This window comes from Stegodyphus dumicola, chromosome 3, assembly GCF_044657685.1.
Source record: "Stegodyphus dumicola isolate Sdum_Otavi_A_Nest chromosome 3, ASM4465768v1".
Taxonomy (NCBI): domain Eukaryota; kingdom Metazoa; phylum Arthropoda; class Arachnida; order Araneae; family Eresidae; genus Stegodyphus; species Stegodyphus dumicola.
Window position 1 is genome coordinate 253,953,714 of NC_140770.1, and position 24,707 is coordinate 253,978,420.

Sequence of the window (24,707 nt, forward strand, 5' to 3'; positions counted from 1 at the left end):
GTAGCTTAAGAAAAATGTTACATGCAGAGAAATTAAACTGTGGGGGGAGGGCAAATTAAGTAGACCCACAACAAATTTAGGTTTCCATACTAGTTTTAAAAATAGTTACTATATTTATAATGCATAATGCAACATATATCTCCATATGCTTTCTATCTGAAACACAAATATTCACAACAGAACAATGTATTATTTATAATCATTCATTCATACAGATATTTTTATTATTTAATTTTATACAGATATTTATATGTACAGACAAAAAAAAAAAAAATATTTGCTTACTGAGCCATTTGTGCTGTATACAAATATATTTCTAGTAGACCCATCTTTAACATAAGTAAGTTGTGCGCCATTAGGATTTCCAATTTTCTTTGGACAAAATGTCATGTTTAAATCTGAGACTTGAATTGTTGCTTTGGGTTCTTTGTGAGACTATAATTTAATGAAAGGAAAAAAAAAAAAAAAAAATTATAGGACGTCCAGATTTCAGACTTCAGAACTGTATAATGTAGATGATCGAAATTTAACACACTTTATAACAGTTTCATATAAAATGTATTAACATACTTCCACCAACCATGTAAGTTTGTGCTTTATTTCACTTTATTAGTTATGTACTATTAATATAAAAGCACATCTTTCCCATTTTACCATGTGATTGCTAATTATGTAAGAGTACATTTTTTATGTTATCTCTTTACATATATTATCTTTTATTTAGTACGGATACATGTGTATGTAATAATAGCAAGGAAAAGACCGAGCAGTGTCGATGCAAACATAGATCCATATTGAAGAGGAAGAACTCTGATTGCATAGTATGTTAATGCGTTGAGATTGTAATATCTAAGAAACTTGGCAGTCGAAGCAGTTTTAATTCCATTTTCATTTTCCAGTTGACATTTGTGGCCACAATTCACTTGGCACTTTAGTCGTGCCTATTCAAGAACATTTACATTTTTAATACTTTTACGATAGGAAGTAAGCACAGCGAAACAGCATCTAAGTGGCACAGAGGCAAAAGCTGAAGTGCATAGTTATACAAGATGGAAGCACACAAAGAGAAAGGTTTTGGTTTGAGTTAAAAAATTCAGTTCCCAGTTATTACGTAATTAGAGCTGAGCAAGCAACGTAAAATGGAATGATCTAGAAATGATGCAATCGAGAGAAGTTATTATGATTTTTAAAACGGAGAGGGAGAATTAAAATTTTATTGTTACTTTAAATTATAATTTTGATTCACATAAGTTTTATCTTACATGTACATATATAGGTTGGCAACAGCCCTTTTTACACCTCATTTTAATCTGACTATCTCTCCTTTTTGTCCTAAAAGTAGAAACTCTCTATAATATTGTTTATAACTTTTTGGACTGTCTTTTCAATCCATTCCATGCTTGCTTATGTTATCCTGCTCCGATGCATACAGCTCTTATCCAATCAGATTAAAGAAACTTTTTACTATGTACTTTCCTCTTGCAAACACTTTTTTTCCCGCTTTCCTTTCTTGTAGCTAATGTGCATCCCTGTTGGTTTCTGTGTGTCTGTGCCTTATCTTAAGATGAGCTAAGCTTTCAAAAACTGTGTGACTGCATATTGCATCCATGATAATGTGTGAATCAAATAGTGTGTCTCTATAACTTCTTTATTCAATAATAAAATTATGTTGAAATTGGCCACATCCGTTTGCAAGTCTCTCATTTCATCTTTGCATAATAGCATCTCCAAGTAATTAAGATGCTGATAACCCATCTCATTTTTTAACAGCTACCTCTCCAATAATCTTATTAAACTTTATAATTAAAATTAGCAACAGGCTCTTAATTCTTCATTTAAATTTGGGTATTTTCTCTCTCTGTTCTAAACGAAGTACTTGCTTATAACTTTCTCTAGATTCCTTCATTTCTAGATTCACAGCTACCTATGCTAATCCATAGCCATAATTACAGCTGCTCCATATCATATGACATTTACAATAATGTTTTGATGAAAAAACTTACATAAACTTTCAGCCAATAAAAGTTTTAGAGCATTATTAATTATTCAGTCAAATAGTAATCAAACCAGAACTAAATCTCTTTAAATTGAGATTTGGTCCCGAACACATCGCACTTTGCTCCCGTTTCTCAGCCTAGCTAGATTGCTGCTTTTCTTTTTTTCACAAAACTACTTAAAGTGTAAATGTTATATTCAGAAACAGACAGGATTAGTCTGCCAAGTTATTCTTGGCTACAGAATATTTAAATCAAAGAAATTAAACCTACTACCATTGCTTCTTATTAAATCTGCCTCACTTGCACATCTGCTCTTCATTCTACTGTATGCTTTGACATCTATAACTGCAATCACATTCCCATAGCATCACACAAATAAATAGCAAGAGCCATGCAGTGAGTGTGATCAGATCAGGTGGCAAATTTTTTAGACTTTAGAGAAATAACAAACAGCAAAATTTAGGGGTGGCAACATTTTTGGAATTTAGGGGATGCAATGAGCAGCAGAATTTAGAAGCAGCAACTTTTTTTTTTTTTTTTTTTTTTTTTTTTTTTTTTTTAATTTAAGGAGGTGTTGGGCAATAAAATTTGGACCAGTCAGCAAAATGTCTAGTGCTGGCCCTATACATACGAGTATACGTACATAAATTCATAAATATTTGAATATGTTATAATATAGATATAGATACATGTAAGATATAATACACATAAATTTAAATTTTAACTTTAATTTAAAATACTCCTTTACTCTGTATGTCTTTTCCCCTTTCTGTCCTAAAAGCAGCAACTGCTTATAGTAAAATACTCAAATTGAGTCATTTCAAAATTAATCATTGCCATATGCTTCCTATATAACTTTATTTCTATACAGGGTGTTTCATAGATCATGGGACAAATTTGGATGGGTGGTGAAGTGTACTAAAACATGCATTTTTTTTATAGGAACGTAGGGTCTAAAGTGACAGGTTAAGGCAGGAACGCAAAAAACGACACGAGAGGAAAATGTGTTTATGTACAAAATCAACGCAAAGTGCTTCTTTGTAGCAATACAGTATTCACAATAAATGTTCAAAATTGCAACCATCAGCAGTAATACATGCTTGGTAATGTTGCAGAAAGGATTGATGAACATTTTGAAAAACAACAGGCATCGAAGCTAGATCGCTGCTTTTCTTACTGCCAAGTTTTCAGAAGTTCAAGAACAAGCACATCTTTTGCAGCAAGGTATTTTCAGCTGCATACGTCAATAATAAAAGGAATGTTCAAATGCCCTCAATGATTGCTATTATCTTCATGCATCAGCATCCAAATCATTATACACATATATGTATTACAGCATATATTTTCTCAGTTTGAATAACTGCTAATTTTTCTTAGGAAATATAAAAGATGTACCTTTTATTATACTCATTTCTTTTATTATTTTTCTAAAATTATAACATATACAAGTAAAAATATTTTTAAATGAATAAATAAAATACATTAATATTTCAAATATCATGGCTTAATGTAGTGAATACATTTTTGGTTATAGAAATTTATCTAAAGTGTAATTTTAAATTGAAATACTCTAGTTTCCATTAGTTATCAGTGGGTTTTACAGGTGTTAACTGTAGAGTTAAATACATTAGTGTAACACAGACAGCATTTTTGAGCAGCCCCAAAAAAGGCTTTCATGAAGATTTTAAAGAAATCGGTTAAAATCAAAAAAGGATTCCATATTGTTAATCACAGCATTTTCCTAGTTAAAAAATATTAATTATTAAATGTAAACTGTATTTTTAAATACATTTTTTTTCCACTTCTTACCTCTTTTACATAATATTTTAATGTTCCTTCAGTTTCACTAAGTACAAATTTTCTTTGCTGGAACCTCCCATCTTCCTTTCCCCTCTTCCACAGAAACCCTTCCATGGAACCATTTGTGTATGTTTGTCGGTCCACGTGAATAAACTCTTCACGTTCATATTTGGCTCTTATAAATTGCTCTTTTAGAACACTGAAAAACATATTTCTTAATTAATGCAAAATATAACAAACACAGATTAACTACAAACAAAACAAAAAAATGATACTTGCATATTAGCAGAACCACTCAGCTACATTTTTGTGATTTTTTACAGAAGCAACAGGATGGAGACTTATAATTGTGGTGGTGTGGTGGTGGTGTTTTTAATTATGGCAAAGCACACTAGGGCTATCTGCCTAAGGGGAGGGATGCCTTTCGTGGAGGACTTTCTAAGGGAAACTGACTCGTATACAAGTTACACATGGGGAAAACCACGAAAACGCCCATGCAGCCAGCCCGTTCGCGGGATTCGAACCTCGGACCGAACTACCAGTGTTCAGTGTCTTTACCGCTCGGCCGCTGGTGGGCCGACTTATAATTGTAAGAATTTATTTATTACACATTTACATATTATTACATACATATCTCATGTTTTAATTAGGCATTTATCATGAAAATAAATAGATAAACCTGCTTACAATCAAGTTTTTTTTTTTTTTTTGTTGTTGTTGTTTTTTTGTTCTCTTTAGAAATTTTTCTACAAAGTACTGTATTACTGCAGAAATTTTATTGTAATGTGTATTTTCAAAATTAAGGGGAAAAAATTCTCGATGAATTTACAAAAACTGTTGGAACTTCGAATAGAACATAATGAATGCACTGCTTATTAACTGCAGATTTATTATGCAAACTTATGCCAATATGTAACTACCAAATGTATACATATTACAAAAATTCCTAACAGAATACTGCTTCAGTTAAATTTACAAATACAAGTAGCAGTACTAGACAATAATGTATATGTATAAATACAGATAAATATTTTTTAGCAGAATAAATTTTTATGAGTTTTTAAAGGCATTATTTCAGATAATTTCAGATTTCATTTACATGTAGTACTGATAATATTAAACATGAAAATTTTGTTAAATTAAAAGATATAAAATAAACATCATACGAAAGAAAATAATAACTGTACACACAATCTGCATTATATACATAATTCAAAGACTATTACAATTCACCATTATTATGTTAAATATACTGTATACATGTTTATCATACAATTTCATACTGCATATCAATTACTCAGATTCAACAACTAAATTTTTTGGACAAATCAAATCTAAATGTGAATACAGTCAAAAGTCCTTAATCCGGACTCGTTGGGACTTCGGCGATTCCGGATTATCGATCATCAGTTTTAATCTAGTAAGATATGGCATGGAGAAATTATAAAATTAAAAATATGAAACCGTAATTTATGAAATAAAGAGCAATTATGATCCAAAGGGTATCAAAATTTAAAAAAAAAAAAAAAAAAAAAAAAAAAGCTTTTATTTGTTTAACTTTATTAAACATTTCTTTCAACGCGTGCATGCGTAAAGCATACATTACGCATAGCTGAAATTAGAAAATTGCAACCAGAAAACTACTTGATTTGTATTCGTGATATTTATAATGATGAGGAATTTGATTTAAATCATATCAAAGATGGAGTACATCGAGATGAAATACTACATTTAGTAAGGAATTATAAGCCGAATAAAATAAAAACATCTGCCCTGAAGATAAGGACAGTGCTGACAGATCAACTTCCCCTTCATTTTCGGAATGGTTAGAAAAACAAAGGAGCCTTTATCCATTTTTTGCAGCAATTTCACTTTTTGCTTGATGGACATTGAAACATGCTTTTCCTTTGTAGATTCCTTTGGCAGCTCCAGCATCAGAAATTCTATTTGACATAATCGAAAGTTCCAACTTACTTTTATAAAATTGCTCTAACAATCTGCAAAAAATAATAAGCTGGATCCAATTCGAAGATTAAGGAACAACGCAATCTGCAACATTAACTGAAATAGATAATTAGAAAATTTTAGCTTAGCTTATACCGTCCGTTATACATTAAACGCGTATTTGTAAAAGTATTTATTCGTAAACGCGCACACGGATATTCGCAGTCGTAAAGGTCTTGCGCGCATGCGTCAACACGACACATGAGCAGAAAGTTTGTAGCTTTGAGGTCCGGATTATAGATCATTCCGGATTATGGGTGTCCGGATTAACGACTTTTGACTGTATATAATAAAACATTTCTTTAATCTGATTAGAAAGCTTACCGCATTGCAGCAGAATTACATAAGCAAACATGAAACAAATTATTTATAAAAGATGCAGTCTAGTAAAATTACTATAAATAATATCTACTTTTAGAATAGAAAAGGAAGATAACAAAATTAAAATAGGGGATAAAAAGGACTATTGCCAAATTAAAGTTTATATTTTTCTTTTATACTCGTATACAGTCAAAAGTTGTTAATCTGGACTCATCGGGACTTCGGCGATTCCGGATTATCGATTTTTCTGAATTATAGATCATCAGTTTAAATCTGGTAAGATGGCATGCAGAAATTATAAAATTAAAAATATGAAACCGTAATTTATGAAATAAAGAACAATTATGATCTAAAGGGTATCAAAATTTACAAAAAGAAAAAGCTTAATATTTATTTGTTTACTTTTAAACATTTCTTTCAATGTAAGTTGTTTAAGTTGCTTCGTTTCATGTGATAATACTTTCTCTTTAATTCTATAAACAGACATAATTTCTTCTTCAGTTACAAAGTTCCGCTGTTCAAGTCCTATAATTGCTGTGTCGAGAATACCGACTAATTTGTCAATCGAAATTTTTTCGTTTTCAATAACTTCTGTGTCACTTTCTTCACTATCGGAAGCGAATTATAATGCCGAGGAATTTCATTTAAATCATATCAAAGACGGAGTACATCGAGATGAAATACTACATTTAGTAAGGAATTATAAGCCAAATAAAATAAAAACATCTGCCTTGAAGATAAGGATAGTGCTGACAGATCAACTTCCAATTCATTGCGCACTGCGTTGTTTCCCTCCCCCCGCAGAGCAGCGTGAAATTGATAAACATATTTTGGAATGATTAGATAATCAAAGGATATGCCTTTATCCATTTTTTGCAGCAATTCCATTTTCTGTTTAATGGACTTCGAAACATACTTTCGCTTTGTAGATCCTTTACATATTAGTAAATATATATCGGAAATTCTATTTGACATAATCGAAAGTTCAAGATTACTTTTATAAAATTGCTCTAACAGTCTGCAAAAAATAATAAGCCGGATCCAATTCGAAGATTAAGGAACAACACAATCTGCAACATTAACTGAATTAGATAATTTTGGCTAAGCTTATACCGTCCGTTATACATTAAACGCGCATGCGTAAACATATTATGCGCATACGCACATGCATATTCGCATCCGTAAATTTCTTACGCGCACGCGTAAATGCCTCGACGTATGCGCAGAAAGTTTGTAGCTTTGAGGTCCGGATTATAGATCATTCCGGATTATGGGTGTCTGATTTAACGACTTTTGACTGTATTTTATATCTCATACATAATATGATGCATTACTATTGTTACAAGTTCATTTCATGAAGCTTCATGCATTGTTAGTGTTGCAACCATCTAGTCAGATCTCATGTCAATTACATATAATTACCAGTTATGCCAACAGAATTTAACATGCACAACCCAGTCAAATTTATAAAATATTTCCCCTATATAAATAGCTCTTTTCATTCCTACAATACCACATTATATATTAATATTGCACACCTCTCACCCTTCACCTGAGGCATTTGCCTCACTCATTGTACCCTTAGTTCATTCTTGCTGATACACAATTCAAAGAATTTCATATATTGTGAAGGTCTCCCAAAAGATACACAAACAGCAGAAATTAAAAATTCTTGCTTCATATTAAATACAAACCATGATCAATCACTAAACAGCCCACATTAAATTATACATTAACTATATAAGTCTAAAATAAAATCAACTTTTAATTTACTATTAAAAAATATGAATCATACTCAGGATCAGTATCACAGGGCCTTCTGTAGCAAAGAGGAACATACATTTCGTATTTTGCTTTTGCTTTCATATTACCCACTTCTTCCATCATACTTAGCTGATCTGTATCCCAGTTATCCAAAAGAATTGATTTCACTTTGCTTATGTGTGAGCCTAGATTTCGGTGAAACCCAGCACAAGAAGTACAAATAAATACACCAATATTGTAAGATCCCCATTCTGGATCTAAATATAGGGAAAAAATATTCACATGATTAACATAATTCAACAAATTCTGAGTAAGATTTAGAATAAAAGTAAAAATGCATAATTCATTTTGTAATAAATTTTTGTCTAAAATAATATTAAAAAAGAAAAAAATAATAATGTTTTGCATTTCTGAAACTAAGTATGTTAGTTAATAATTTTGATAGATCAGAAACTAATCTATTTATTAATCTAATTTACCAACACAGTTCAATTATTATGCTATAATTTAAATTAAAGTATAATTCAATGTCTAATAAAATTAATTAGCATTGTTAAATTATTATGCTTTAAAATATCAGGAAAATAATTTAAATTAATTTATAACTATTTAATGCATAAAAAAAAATTTTTTTTTAAAAAGAATTTTTTTTTAATCAATCAATTTCTTTTTAAGATTTAAAATGACTTTTTCGATTTAAATATATTTTTATAAGTATTTATCATTTATGTCAATACTAATTATATTTATTATTAAAACTTTCATGCCACAAGCCTAAAACATATTAAATTTTTAAAAATTAAATTTAAAAAACAGGTTTTATTAATAACTAAAATTTAAAAATAACCAGTAAAGAAACACAGATAGAAAAAATCAGTTTAAAATTCGCATCTTATACACAAAATTGTGACATTCTATGCCATTTCTAACTTGCATGTTTCTAATTTTTTAATGAGCATTGCTATTTAGTTAAATGGGCTAAAACTATAAGCTCTGATGCTGCCCTAACTTGATCTTTAATTTGCTGTGCACCAGGAAAAATTTTGAAAACATTATTTCAATTTTTTTTTTTAAATGTAGATGCACATTTTCGATGCAGCTGTGAATTTCTTACATAGTACATTGTTTGCCAAGCCTAGAAGACTTATGAAGAATAGTAATCAAGACATAAACTTCATAAATTCCTATTCTGCATACAGTTTTGTAAACCTTTTGTAACTTTTTAATAGTATGTAGTTAAAAGCAGTGCCAAATATTCTATTTTTAGCATATATAATTTTGATTTATTAGAGTTTTCTAGACACCAATGAATTAAAATCTTAATTTAAATTATTGATTTTAATCACCAGATAAAAATAAACAATATCCTAAATTTCAACTTAATTTTTACATTAATATAAAAATAGAATCAAAATTTTAATAAATATCACACTTTCATTAAATATAATGGGTTCCCTCATTTTGATACATTCTACTAAATTTATATTAGGAGATAATACAATCAATATCTCTTTAGTAAATAAATAATTCATATATATTCATTTATATATATGTAGTATGTTCCCTCATTTTGGTACATTCTACTAAATTTATATTAAGAGATAATACAAATAAATATTTCTTTAGTAAATAAATAATTCATATATATTCATTCATATATAACGGAATTTAACTGAATAATTATATTTAAAAGATTTGCTTATTTAACATCTATTATTTATTTGCAAAAATGAGTAAATAATACAAAATATAATATTTTAATTTCTTTGAACTAAAAATTACACTACATATATATAAAACACAAGCAATACAATAGCAATCAATTCTGATTAATGGGGAAAAGATATGTTTTTCTCATCAGTTTTTCGCTTTAAAAAATTAAATTTACTTATTTCAGAATGACGGAAGAAATGCTGTCATAAATTATTATTGTAAAATAAAAGCTGGTTACAGGAAATTAAAAAAGCACAAGAAAAATGGTTAGGATAACAGCACTGATCGCAGATGATATCTACCCAATGAATTCTGTTTAAAAAAAAAAAAAATCCATCATTTTCTCCAAGTTTGGAGTCTAACATTGCTCAAGTTCTTTCATAAATACTGTTCTTTAATGAACGGTACTTCCTTTTTTACATACATTTATCAGTACTTTTTTTTTTTTCCGTATTTTTAAATTTTCTAATTTTACTGATTTAATTTATGCAATCAACTGAATTTATTTTCATGATTAAACTGCTGGAAAATACAAATAAATTGTTAATTGTGCTTTCCAATTAATGACAACATCAGTTATTCCTTTTTGTGGATGTTGTCCCTAATATTACCCAATTAATTAGAAGTTTGCATAATATTATTAATATGACAATCATACCAATAACACATTAGTATTAAATCAAAGTGCCTGCATTACATACAAGTCTGAAAAAACACTGATTTTACCAATATTATAATTATGATTTGTTAACAAACATCATCAACTGTTGGCAATTTCTCCATTTTTCAAAATTTGATAGGCATCCTAAATTTGAGTTCCATTAACTTCAATGCTGAGAGATATTATTGGGAAAGAAAAGAAGCTGAAACCATGATACTTTCTTTACATAATATGCCAATGTCCTCAAATAAATTATGACTAATCTTAAACATAAAATGATAACCAGCAAGCTTTCTTAATGCTTCAGAGATGCAAGAGATGCCCCAATGCAGACCTGTCTCTGGGAGGTCAAGTGCCTGCATGCAGTTTTTGTTTGCGTATCTCTATATAATTTAATATTTTATTTTGACCTTTAGACAAAAAGGCCTTTTTACTGCCTTTCTGACAAAAAATGAATGGATAACGTATGTATCCTTGCACAGGTTACTTCCCCTTTACAGGACACCGACCAAATTCAGCACCCCTTAATTTTGCAGTCTGCATGCAAGGCATTAGCTGCATACCAGCCAGGAAAGGGCCTGGTTCAATGAATCCAAGGGGTAGTATTGCCTAATTTCAGAAGCACTGCTCTGAAGGATTCAAAATATATATTTTTTTTAATTATTCAAGTATGAAACTATGAATGATTTATGAGTTAACAGATTATTAGAATAGTAACCATTGTGATTAATGAATACAAAAGAGTTTAGAAGCAGAAAATTAAGATATTGCTCAGAATATACAAACACATGTTTTTAAGGTACTGTCTCCAATAAAACAGCATATTTAACAAAAATTGTTTTGCTTTAAAAAAATGCCACTAAAAAATTGAAAGTAAAAATGTAAAAATATCCTCCATAAAACTTTTTTCAAAAGATATATAACAAATAAAAATTACTCAGCAATAATGAATGGAATAACATAAAATATTCTAAAGACATCTATTTAAAAAATAAATAAAGTTATAACTTTAGAATAAAATATGAAAAGTTACTATTTTACTTCTTGCAGAACTATCAAACTGTTTGTAAGCCCTGAATTGGGAGAGACAGTAAATGCTTAATTGCATTTCCTGCAAGAAAAAGCAATTTTAATCTACTGACAGTTCATTAAAAAAAAAAAAAAAAAAAAAAAAAAAATGCAGATTTTACTTTTAATATATCCTTGGTGTTTCTGTGTATAGGTCATCAGAATCAGTTGAATCCCTTTAACATCATAGCTATGAGTTTGATAAACGCTAAATTGTAATTATTATATTAAATTTTAGCCCTAATTTAAGTCCATCAAAATTAAAAACATGACCCAGGTATCAAGAAATTCTTAATAGAGAAGAAATACCACATCATTTTTAATAAAGATACATCTAGTTCAAAGTTATACCTTCAATAATAAAATCTAAGAGAAATTTATTGCCCCTCGTAAAAAAATACTCATATAGTTTTTAATGTTCAAAATTTCACACGGCAACGGCAAAGCCCATTATTTTGGAAAAGCCTGTCATATAATAAAGAATGCATAAATAAACATTTCCCAATATTTTCTGATATCACTTATTTAGTAATCACGCAATATTTTTCCTGAAACATCTATTTAGTTAATTGTATATTATTATTTTTCTGCTCGTCATATAACACCTACTTTAATATGCACTTAGACTATTCGTTATACTAGCATGACTCAGAGCTGCTGGCCGCGCCTATTAAATGACAGGATGTGATTTAAATAAGCAATTGTTTACGTTTATAAAGAGGTGATTATATTCATTAATAATTAAAATACTGCAGCAAATTGAGTACAGCATGTACCAATAATCAAAGCAAAATGTATAAAACATTCGTAAAATATACAAATACGTTTGAATATTTTGTTTGTTTACATGTCTGGAAACCAGTTTAAAAAAAATTCGCTAACAATGGGCATTGTTATGTAATTTTGTATGATAAGGAAGATAATACGGTAACAGAACGTTAATAAGGCAATACTAAAATAAATAACTATTAACATTATTCTCGTGCATCCTTTTCCTTATGCACTTAACTAAAATTGCTATTTAAAAGGCTATAGAAGGAAACAATAGAGAATGATTTTGGTCAATATTTTACACTTACTTTTTTTGCCACATTCTGCGCATGTGTTATTTCCCGTTCTCTTCACTAATTCTTGCAAACGTCTACGTCTTGCTTCAGCCATTTCAGGTGAAAGATATGATGAATTATGATTTTTGTTCTTGAAGAGCTTATGAGTCATATGTGGTTTACCATGCTTACTGCGCCCAGTTGGGCGGAAGCCATGTTGAAACTTCCTGATTTTTCCCCCGGTAGATGGCAGCAGGGTCGGTCCGCCTGCTTCTGACAATCCAGTTAATTCCTCTGCATCTTCATTGGAATTAGTTTGTGTTTTCCAGCAGTCAAAAATGCAGGCAATATTGCAGAGCATAAACATTGGAAGAGGTGCATTTATTAAAAAAGTGAAAAGGTGAGGTAGCTATTTCATTTACATTCATGCCTTACGTCCTTGCCTGAGAAAGGATGGAAGGAAGAGGAAATACCACGTCCGGCATTGGATGCCATATTTGTGGTTTAGTATTGGCTAGAGGAGGAAGTGTTCGTGTTCCGAGGAAAAATGTGCGTTCCATTGCCGGCCTGCCACTGCTGGCTTGGGTATTACATCCAATGCTAGACTGTAAAAGTAATTCCCTTTTTAATACCTTATTATAGGTAATTTCTTCATGTTAAACTCATTATTTTGCATGCGCAATAATGACGCAAGCAGTCAGTTATGGTTCTTGATATTCAAAACCAGTATTTACACACTTATTAACAAACACTGTGTTTATTCAGCGTTACAATTATTATTCCTCTAAAACTACAATTTACTGTGTAGTTATAGCGATAACACATGACTTGCGCTATTCAAGATGAACCATAATTTTACGAATATTCTGTATTCCGAAAGTCGACTTGAATACAAATCTACTCCTTTTTTTTTTTTTTTTTAAATATTATTTTGTATCAGAAATATATCAAACCAAACCTTTAGAGAAATTTAGTTACCACGAGTTTTGTCTTCCCTTCTTTTGAACAGTGTGCACTGCATAAGATGCACATATCTCAATATATGAATTTGTATGAAATTGTTTTGCTCTTAAAGCTCTACTCTCACCTTCAAATTTGATTTGCAGTGGCGTTGAAAGTCTTCTTTTATTTAATATTCTTTTTTTCAAATTCTATGTAATTTATTGCTGCATTTGCAAGCAAATTATTGCTATGCAATTTAGCATGAAACCCTTGAAACGGCAAATCAAGAATCAACATTATTTAATCTTAGTTAATCAGTTTAATCTAAATTTTAGTCGGGCATTGTTAAGATGGGTGTAGATATAGCTTTAAGACACACACACATACACAAAATAATAATAATTATCATAGTAACAATAATAGTTAGTAAACAAAGAGACAAAAGTGATATTATACTTCATGTGCAGTTTGATTTTTCAACTACGCGTGTTGAATTTCGCTTAAAAATTTAATCACAATAATCTTTAAAAATACTACTGCGGTACTTTACATATAATCGTGTAAAAGTAAAATAACGTGCTTCAAATACCTTTTAAAGAAAATACCAGAGACTATTTTTCTGGGAATTATGTCAAATATTTCAATTAATTATTGTTCATATTTTCTAAATTAACACTGCCTGTATGGGTTAAAAATCTAGGCATTATGTCTACATTAAAACACACATATATACATAAAATAACACTTATTCTTATAGCATTATTAAATTATACATGCTTATGCTTATAATCTTATATTAATTAATATAATTCAGGAGTTCTCAGCTAGGTAGGATTTCCTCGAGGCGCGAATTTGATAATTTCTGGGGGTTGTTGTTAAATTAATAAAGCACATTTAAAAGGAATCTAGATTTAAATAAATGTGTATGCATTTTTAAAGTTTTGAAAATGAAGGGGGGATAATCTTTCAGAAGTTCTGAAACAGGAGGCAAAAAAGAACCCCTAGTATAGCTGGAAAAAAAAATCTTTTCCTACTCTTTCGAAAATTTAAATTATTTTTTAAAAATGCGCATATAAAATTCATATGAATACACCCCCACATATGTAAAACATTCGGAATTTAATGATAACTACAGACTTTAGAGACCCTTAAAATTTTAGAAATTTTTCTTCATTTTTTTTTTTTTTTTTTTTTTTTTTTAAATCTTGACACACACACACACCTTCAAAAATTTTAAAATAAAAAATGTTTCTGTAACTAATTTACGATGTTGCAAGTCTGTAACCGGTATTTCTTAGAACTGGAAGAAAATGGTAATAGAATTTGATGAGTAATAATAGCATTTAAAAACAAAATTAATTTTTTATATAGTTAATGTGTTTGTATGCTTATCATTTCAATTCTTCTGTCTGTTATCATATTCATTTATTAAATGTGCATAAAATTCGGAAGAAAATATCGTGTTAAATTAATACATTGTGGATTGATATCAGAAATACATTAAAAATAATGACTTTCATGTAAATTAACTAATTTAATATTTAATGATAAATAGTATATGAATAACGTTTACTAACTTTTTGTTATAATAATTTTTAACATTGTTTAGGTTTTCAATATCCTATGCTTATAATAATATCCTATTATTATCCATAATATGATAATATAACAATCATAATATATTAACCTTGTAATAACCATGATCCATTCGAATGAAATAATACTAGATAATTATTAAATTATTGCTGACGCAATTATATATCAATTACTTAATATTATATCTGAAACCTATTGAATAATAACATGGTATAATTTACACTGCTTCGATAATGTTGGTGTTCCTTCTGTTCATCGCGTTTATGTACAGATAGATAGGTGTCCGCGATCACTGGTGAATATAATCTACTTTTCCTAAGTGTTGTGTTTATTTTAGATTCGAAGGACACAAAACAAATATTTTTAGCTTGACATCCGACTGAGAGTCTCCTTACCTTAGTAAACATGATATTTTTGTTCATACTGACGTAAGAACCTAAGTGCGCATACGTAAGTTCCAACGTTTGAAAAATCTAGAAAATCATGGAAGAGAATTGTTTTACCTAAATTAATCTTCTTTTAATTTAATTTTGGATTATGGAGACACTAGATTACTCCATTAAAGTATTTATTGAGTAATCTAGTGTCTTTTGATTTCAGTTGAAATAAATCAAATCCTTATTGTCTAAGATGGTAGTTAGAATAGTTAAAATAATGGAAACATTCACACCAGTAGAAGTCTTCGTTTTTATTCCTAATTTTAAACTGTTTATATTTTTGATATGAGATACATTGGGGGCCGAGGAAAGCAGAAAATTTTTGAAAAATTTATTATTTTTATCTCCGAAATTTATGTTAATTCTATTTTTTAACATGTATATTTATTGCTGAAAACATTATAAAAATTTTGGCAACACTTTCGACATGACAAGACTTTGAAATAAAAGACTTGTAAAAATATATTTTTCTCAGGAAAACAGATTTATGTTCTAAAAATATAACAGTTTTTGTTTCTTTCTTCCCATTTAATAAACATTATATTATGAGTTAAAATATTGCTTCATTAAATTATTGCATTGGACTATGAGTTAAAAAATTAATTTCTTCAATTCTATTTGGAATATAAAATGTACCGCGAAATTATGAATTAAATAATCACTGCATTAAAATTCATATTATTATTTACATGCGTTGTGTCCCAATGGTGCATTATATTTCTATTGATAACTTTTTTGGGAGGTTAAAAAGAAATAGTTCCGAGTCAACGGGAAAAGTACGCTTGGAATCGATTACCAATAACAGAAGAAAAGAACGGGGGGGGGAGGAAAGCTTGTGCATACAATCTGCTACCTAATCAGTTTGAGCAGCTGTTCAGCGGATAAATCAGTTAAGCGTAAATACCAGACATGATGAAACAGGAAAATTCAATCATACTTTAGCCTCTAAAATGAGGCATAAATTTATTTTTAAAATTCTCGTATAATGTGTGCATAGGCACATTAATTTTCACAATAGGAAAAAAAAAAAGAGAGAATTTCGCAAGAATATTTAATCAAAAAAGAAACTTTCGTATTTATTTGAAAAAGGAATAAATGAATAGATAAAATAAAGTAAAATAAAATAAAATAAAAATGAAAATCACAGTTTTCGTACTCATTTTAATCAAATAAACTACGTATGAAAAAAATAATAATTAAAAGCTAATTTCGTTGTAATCTCAATGTATGTTCCTTCACTCTTTGTCTGTAACTATGATGTGACGGGTACTAAGAGATCTTTCATCATTCATGCTATTAGCGTAATTACGATTTTCTGAATAGCTGCCTTTTCGTAGTTATTTAACAGAATTTGATGCTTTACGAATGTGTATGTTTTTACTGGCCAATTTATTTAAGTTATTGTTTATGAAGATGTTAGTATCTATCAATGAACTAGCCTTTTGGAATATCTTTATAAAATGTCATTTTAAATAATTTTTGCAATAATAAGATTGGCTTCAAAGCTAAAGTAAGAGTGCCCAAGACTATGGTAAACAAACAGCTTGCAAATTTCTTTGTAGGGTTCATCTGTTGCTTTGGATAGCAAAGTATGCCATGTATAGAGTTAATTTATTCTAACGCTTCTTTGCTGCTGCCATTAACATCATTTTGGTTTTCTGATCAGTTTTCTCATTCTCATCAGAGCTTAAATTGCGCCGGCTCACGTACTTCTTAGTTTTTGGGATAAATCATAATTCTAGTCCGAGCCCTAAATAAGAAGTCTCCCGCACTTCTTCTATATAATTAAGTAACAATTTCAGTAAAAATCTGAGCTCGAAAATTTTATTATTAAATTTTAATTATTTAATTACTTTAGTAATGAAGAAAGTCCAAGGGCTTTGTTCCTGAAGGACTAGTGTTTTCCTTTTGCGATTTTGCGTTGAAAACTTTAAAAGGCTGTATTAATTTTCAAATCGTTGCCACCATATACTATCACCCTGTATTATATTTGAAGAAATTAAATAATGAAGAATCTACATAAATGTATGTATGTTTCTCGCATTGTGATAAAAAACGTTACCTAGAGCCATCCAATTTTGAATGACGTAACCCTACTGCGAATATGGACATCTGAAAGTCCAAATTTGAAATTTAGAATTTGTTTTATTATCGATTTCATATTTTCTAAAACTTTAACAAATTTTTGATTCAAAAACTCAACAATTAAAAGCGAGCAATGGCAACAGTCTACGGGGGCGCGGAACTGTGTATCTCTGGCGCGGAACTTTTTATCTCTGGCGCGCGGAACTGTGTATCGGAAATTATAAAGATATGCTCATTTTAAAATTATTTTGCGATATTGCTGTTAAACTGAATTTTATGGTTTAAATGCAAAGAACAAGATATTTAATAAATAAAGGTAACACACAAAACGTTAAAATAAATCCCCTTTGGACTTAATTAAAAATCTAAAACGCCCCTTTAGACGTAATTTAAAATCTGAAACCTTTAAGATTTTTTAAAAAAGTTATTTTTCTATTTATTATTCCAAAGGGTCAATTTGTCCAGAAGGACTGTTAATTTTGTTTTGGCATTTTTTGTTGTTTCCCTTTTCACATTGTTGTCACCAGTATTAGAGCTCTGTATTCCATTTAAGGAAATTAATTAATGAAGAATCTGCATAAATGTATGTATGTTTCTCGCATTGTGATAAAACAACCAGGGCTGTGGAGTTGGAATCGGAGTTAGGCACATTTTTGAGGTAAAAGTAGTCAGAGTTGAAGTCGCTAAAAACAGATCGACACCAACTCCGACTCCAGTTTATGTTAGACAGTTTGACTTCGAAATGAAAGTGAACTGAAAAAAAAAATAATAATAATCTCAAACTGAGTTATTATTTTTATTTATGAACTATATACATTAATAAATAGTTATTTTCTATTTTATTGACATATTAATAAATAAATATGGAAGTGATATTTGCCATTATTGATTAAACTGCTTCATTTAGTTACAAATCTCACTGGTAAATTTAGGTAAGTAGTAATAGTACTCCCAAAATTGGTACCATTCTTAGGAAGCGAGCAGGAAAAGGAGCAATTATTGATCAAGCAACGCGATGGGAAAGTACATATTTGATGATATAGAGGTTGTTAGTATTAAGAACCTTTTTAGAAGATGTAGGTAACCCTAATGTTCACTAACAGAAAGACTGTGGAATGATCTTTCAGAATCTTCTTTCTACATTTATATAGCCACCAGAAAGCTACAATCCGAAGAATAAACAGGAGGCGTGAATGGAAGAATGTGATGTTTGTTCTTTCTGAAATGGAGAGTTCAATGAAGAAAAGAGAAACTAGTTTGATAGACAATGAGATCTTGCTAGGTTTGATATATGTAGATCCAAAACACCGAACTTTGTTGGATGACGAACAAATTAAAAAGGTAAAGAAAGCCATCTATGAACTTTCATTAAGAATGAAATTATTCTCAGAACAACTGGAGTATTCAAAACAGGATAGTCAAACTGCAGACATTGTAACTGAGTGTCTATCATCCTCTTCCAGTGATGAATTAGACTTTGAGAAATATTGAAAAGGCTTAAGCAAAGCAATTGAAAATAAAGAACCAAGAGCCTTCAGATATAAAAATGCAAAAATACAAACAAAATTTCAATACGGCCTTTGAAGAAATAGAGAAATATGACTGCTCTTGCCTCTTTTAAGAACGTATAAAAATCTATTCTGAAAAATTAAAAGAAGTAGCCTTAACAGTAACAGCTCTTCCTCCTATTCAAGTCCGTGTAGAAAGGCTCTTCTCAGCTCTGAAGTTTATCCAATCGGATCTATGGTCCCCTAACAAAGAAGATCTTGCCGAAGCTATCCTGTTTCTTAGAAATTACTAATGCCAGTCTTTCCATTTCATAATAAATGCTAATTAATATAAATAATTTGCTATGCCATCAGTTTTTTTCTGTAGCATCTATTACTCCTTTTATATTAAATAAACTAAGCTGCAACCCATATGTATTGAACAACTTAATCCTCCTGCGAATATGGGCACCTGGAACACCAAATTTGAAATTTGTTTTATTATCGATTTCATGTTGTGTTAAACTTTAACGAATTTTTGATTAACAAACTCAAGGATTTCAAAGCGAGCAATAGCAACGTTGTAAAAAAAAAAAAAAAAAAAAAAAAAAAAAAAAAAAAAAAAAATCTGATTTTAAATTACGTCCAAAGGGGCGTTTTTTAACATTTTGTGTGTTACCTTTCTTTATTAAATATCATGTTCCTCGCACTTAAACCATAAGATCCAGTGCAACAGCAATATCGCAAAATAGTTTTAAAACGAGCATATCTTTAGAATTTCCGATACAGAGACTCACGCGCTGGAGATAAAAATGTTTTTTCTGCACAACGTTGCCATTGCTCGCTTTGAAATCCTTGAGTTTGTTAATCAAAAATTCGTCAAAGTTTTAAAAAATAGGAAATCGATCGTAAAACAAATTTCAAATTTCAAATTTGGTCTTCCACATGCTCATATTCGTTGGAGGATTACGTTATTCAAAATTCGATGACTCTATGTACCGTTATTTTATGACAATGTGAGAAATATACATACATTTACGCAGATTTTCATTATTTAATTTCTTCAAATATAATGCAGGACTCTAACATTTTATGGCAACAGTTTGAAAAGTGAACCGACATTTATCCGTCCGACGCAAAATGCCAAAACGAAACTAATAGTCCTTCGGGACTCAAGTCCCTTTGGACTAAAAAAATCTCTAGCGCGCGAGATTGTGTATCGGAAATTCTAAAGATATGTTCATTTTAAAAATATTTTCCGACATTGCTATTGAACTGAACTTTATACTTTAAGTGTCAAGAAAATTATATTTAATAAATAAAAGTAACGCAAAAAATGTTTAAAAAAACCGCCCCTTTGGACATAATTTAAAATATAAAACCTTTCAGATTATCTTTCAGTCATATCTTTAGAATTTCCGATACAGAGTCTCGCGGGCTGGAGATAAAAAAATTTTTCTGTACAACGTTCCCTCTGCTCGCTTTCAAATCCTTGAGTTTGTTAATCAAAAATTCGTTAAAGATTTAGAAAACATGAAATCGATAATAAAACAAATTCCAAATTTCCAATTTGGGCTTCTAGATGCCCATATTCGCAGGAGTATTTCGTCATTCAAATTTTGATGGATCTAGGGACCGTTGTTTTATGACAATGTGAGAAACATACGTACATTTATGCAAATTCTTCATTATTTAGTTTCTTTAAATATAACAGAGGGCGAAAATATTTGGTGGCAAATATTTGAAAAGTGATTCGCCGTTTATAGTTTTCAACGCAAAATTCCAAAACGAAATTTATAGTCCTTCAGGGCAAATTGCCTGTCTTATGTGTTTGCTTCCTGTTCAAGATTGAAAAAAAAAAAAAAAAAAAAAAAAAAAAAAAAAAAAAAAGACCACAGAAATTAAAAAATGAAAAAAATTATTACAGTAATGAAAAGAACAATACGCACAATTATTCAAACCGTATAGAAAATCGTTAAAAGTGTCTATTCAGACTCCTTGAATACAATTACTTTTTAGTCCAAAGTGGCAATTTGCCCAGAAGGACTTTTCATTTCGTTTTTGCATTTTGCATCGATAAGCGTTGTTTCACTTTTCAGATTGTTGCCACCAAATATTAGAGCCCTGTATTATATTTAAATAAATTAAATAATGAAGAATCGGCACAAATGTATGTATGTTTCTCGCATTGTGATAAAACAACGATACCTACAGCCATCAAAATTTGACTAACGTAATCTTCCATAGAATATCGGCATGTGGAAGCCGTAATTTGAATTTCAAGTTTGTTTTATTATCGTTTTCATATTTTGAAACACTTCAATGAATTTTCGATTAAGAAACACAACGATTTCAAAGTGAGGAATGGCAACAGTTGAACTAAATTTTATGGTTTAAGTGCGAAAAAATGATATTTAATAAATAAAGGTAACCCACAAAACGTTAAAAAAAACCCCGTTGAGCGTAAAGTAAAATCTGAAAGCTTTAATGTTTTTTATTATATAGGGTCATATTCTGACGTTGAAGAAGCACGCGATTGCATGCAACGTCATTGTATGTCGAACATTTTTCTTTAATGTCAGCATTTTAAACAAATAGCTGTTGTTGGCACCTTGTTTGTTTCAGGTTGGTATAACTGGCACGACATGTTATTGCCAAGTTGATTCTTTTATTGATCTTGAGGAAACGTTTGTTATATTTCACTAAATTTAAATCATGATGTTATACGTAAACTTATTAACCTTAGGTGTCAAAAGTTTTTGTTTGCTGGTTTGGCAACAACAAAAAAAAAATTACTTAGGAATTGGTTGCTGCTTGGAAAGAAAGAACTAATTTCTTTCATTCTGAAATGTTATGCATTTTCTTTTCAGATGTACACAGAACTTATAAATTTTGCTTTGGCCTCAGTCCGCTGCTTATGGTGATAAAATATGTGAAAAAAATTACTCATACTGTAATTTTCAATTACGAATGTATTATGTTTAAAACTGACTCGGTGGAATATATTTACTTTTTGTGCATAAAATCTATCGTAATGAGGGTTTTTCTTACATCATTTATTCATTAAAGTGTAAAAAAACTATACACGACTATGCCAATAGTACCTTCATTCTGTGTAAGATTTCAAATTTTCAATATAATGCGAACTGCCTTATATCAATATAATGCGAAAGCCAGTTTAACTCTGCATGTCTAATTCATGCATAACGAGAGCGTTACAGTGAGGAAGTGCTGTATTATAATAATGGTGAATAATGGTGATAATGGCGGTAATAAAAGAACCAAAACGGAAAAAGTCAGATTTAGAACTGGGTCTAGGTCTACCGGAATGCCAACGGATGGCTCAGGGAAGAACTACGTCGATAAAACGCGTTCTATTTTTTGTTGTTGTTGTTATTATTATGAGGTGTTTCTAAAATGTTGCTTGTGTTTTTAAATGATTTTCATGAACATTATGAAAGCTTTATATTCCAAGTTCTCCAAAGTTAAATCTTATTCTTTGATTACTTACTGCCCGACAAAATCTTTGTAATTAATGCATTACTCTCGAAGTATTTTGGTTTTTCTGAGCACAGTTTCTCATTAGCATTAATTTTTCAATCTGGAAAAGACCTTTAAAATTACTTATTACAGCTATTAGAGCTCTCTCTAGACCAGAAGTTCTTGACCAGGAGAGGAATTACATAGTTTCGGGGGGGGAGGGAGGGAAACCTTTTCTTAAGCTGTTAAGTATTCGGCGTATAACCCGCACGTTTAATTTCAAAGTATAATTTTCATTTGTTAGGTACACTACGCAAAAACAAAAAAAAAGGGGGGGGGGGAAGTTCTGTATCTCCGGTTCTACTGAGCCGATTAATGAAATTCAACTTGCGTTTTTCATGTCTCGATTGGTGTGTATTTAATTACGGTAAAGCACACTAGGGCTATCTGCCTAAAGGTAGGGATGCCTTCGTGGAGGACTTTCTAAGGGAAACTGACTCGTATACACGTTACATGGCGAAAACCACAAAAACACCCACGCAGCCAGCCCGTTCGCGGGATTCGAACTACCAGTGTTCAGCGACTTTACCGCTCGGCCGCTGGTGGGCCTTCATGTCTCGAAAGCGCGACTTAGGATATGTATTAGATTTATATATAGCATTGTTCTAATATCGGCAGTTTGACAAAAAAGCGGACTTCCTCTGAAATAACATACCAATTTTTTCCATATTTCAATATTTCAATTCTACGACTCAAATTACGCCAAACTACCAAGTTTTATAAAAATCGCACAAAGAATTTTTAAAAAATTAGCTCTCAAAATTTTAGCTCCTCAATGTTAATTGAGTTTGATATATATTGATTAATCTCTCTTTTTTTAATTAATCTTATTTGATTCTTCCTTTCCCATTTCAAAATTCAGGTTCATTCCAAATAAAATTCACCCATTTTTTATGATTTATTTTAAAAATTTGTATTTTTAACTCATTTTTATAAATTTTTCAAAAACAAAATTGAATTATAAGCTATAAAATTTGTATCATCATCTTAAAGAAGACGTATTTCTAAGCATACCTGCAAAAAATTACAATTTTTTGTTCAAAATTTCCGAAGATATACATGAATTTATACATTGGCGCGCTTGAAATTCGACATATTTCTTGAAAGCAATAAAACATCAGATGTGGTTTAAACATTTTGCTAAAATTATTTGGAAGTGGAAACGAAGTGACTTTTTTCCTGCTCATACACAATGTAAAAACGAAGGTGCCTTTTTTTCCGCTCCGGGATAATGGAAGGGAAAAGAAAATTGGTTGCCATATATTAAAAAGTAGCTAAGTGAATTATTCTTGGCCAAACTGAAAATATTTCGCCAAGACAATTTTTTTGAATTTCTCTGTAAATTTCGCACCAAATTTTACAAAATTAATATCTAGGCATATCCTAGAAAATCGCCAGAATAGAATAATTTTAACAAGAAAGAGCTTTCGTTTACTTGCCTTAAAGTGTACAAAAAGAATGCAAGTGAAAGTGAAGTTGTTGAAGTACCTTTGAGTTGGTGTAGTCGATTTATGGCACGGAATAATTTGGTTCTTCCAGAAAAAACAAAAGTTTGGCAAAGGCTTTCGAGGGAGTAGGACAACAAATTGATAAGTTTCCAAAAGTATATATTATTGACCTATGAAGGCAAAAAAATTATTTACTATCACATATTGGAAATATTTATGAAACACAAGTAATGCTTCATATAATAGAAAATAAAACAATTGATGTGAAAGGAACAAAAACATGTTCACATGACAACCACCAGATCATAAAAAATCGCACCTCACAGTAGTGTTTTCTTGCTTAATGGATGGTACAAATTGAAACCCATGACTATTTTTAAAAGAAAAACAATGCCGAAATGTAAGATCTCGAACGTAATTTTCATTCATGTTCACGAGAAAAGATGGATGGACGAAAACGATGTGAAACACCCTTTCACATCGTTTTCGTTTCGACGGGGATAAGAAATGTTTGGCCAAAGCGTCCTGTTGCCTTAAAGAATCCAGAAAGTCTTATAGTTAGGGTCATGCTCAGGTTCCATCTAACAGTTAATTGGAAGAAATTGTTGATGGCAAGGCAATTATTCCACGCTGTTTACCGCCATTAAATCAACCTTTAGATGTGTCAATAAAGATTTCAAAGAAAATTTAGAACGACAGTGGAATACATAGATGTTAGAAGCTGAAAACACATTTACAAAAGGAATGCGTCATACTAGTCTAGAAATAGTGTGTGAGTGGATAATATAAGCACAAAAT

General features: G+C 30.2%; 2 protein-coding genes across 2 annotated transcripts in view; one reads left to right on the forward strand and one right to left on the reverse strand.

Annotated features, from left to right (window-relative positions):
- The window catches only part of LOC118183332 (arf-GAP with dual PH domain-containing protein 1-like), a 39,135-nt gene extending 26,394 nt beyond the window's left edge, over positions 1 to 12,741 (reverse strand). The window contains exons 1-4 of the mRNA XM_035352835.2: positions 12,408 to 12,741; positions 7,918 to 8,143; positions 3,807 to 3,996; positions 286 to 435 (exon numbers count right to left, since the gene is read on the reverse strand). Coding sequence (XP_035208726.1) covers positions 286 to 435; positions 3,807 to 3,996; positions 7,918 to 8,143; positions 12,408 to 12,741 — 900 coding nt within the window. The remainder of the gene's footprint in view (positions 1 to 285; positions 436 to 3,806; positions 3,997 to 7,917; positions 8,144 to 12,407) is intronic.
- An 86-nt stretch (positions 12,742 to 12,827) lies between these two features.
- The window catches only part of Csas (CMP-sialic acid synthase), a 57,524-nt gene continuing 45,644 nt past the window's right edge, over positions 12,828 to 24,707 (forward strand). The window contains exon 1 of the mRNA XM_085814056.1: positions 12,828 to 12,987. Within this exon, the coding sequence (XP_085670182.1) occupies positions 12,828 to 12,987 (160 nt within the window). The remainder of the gene's footprint in view (positions 12,988 to 24,707) is intronic.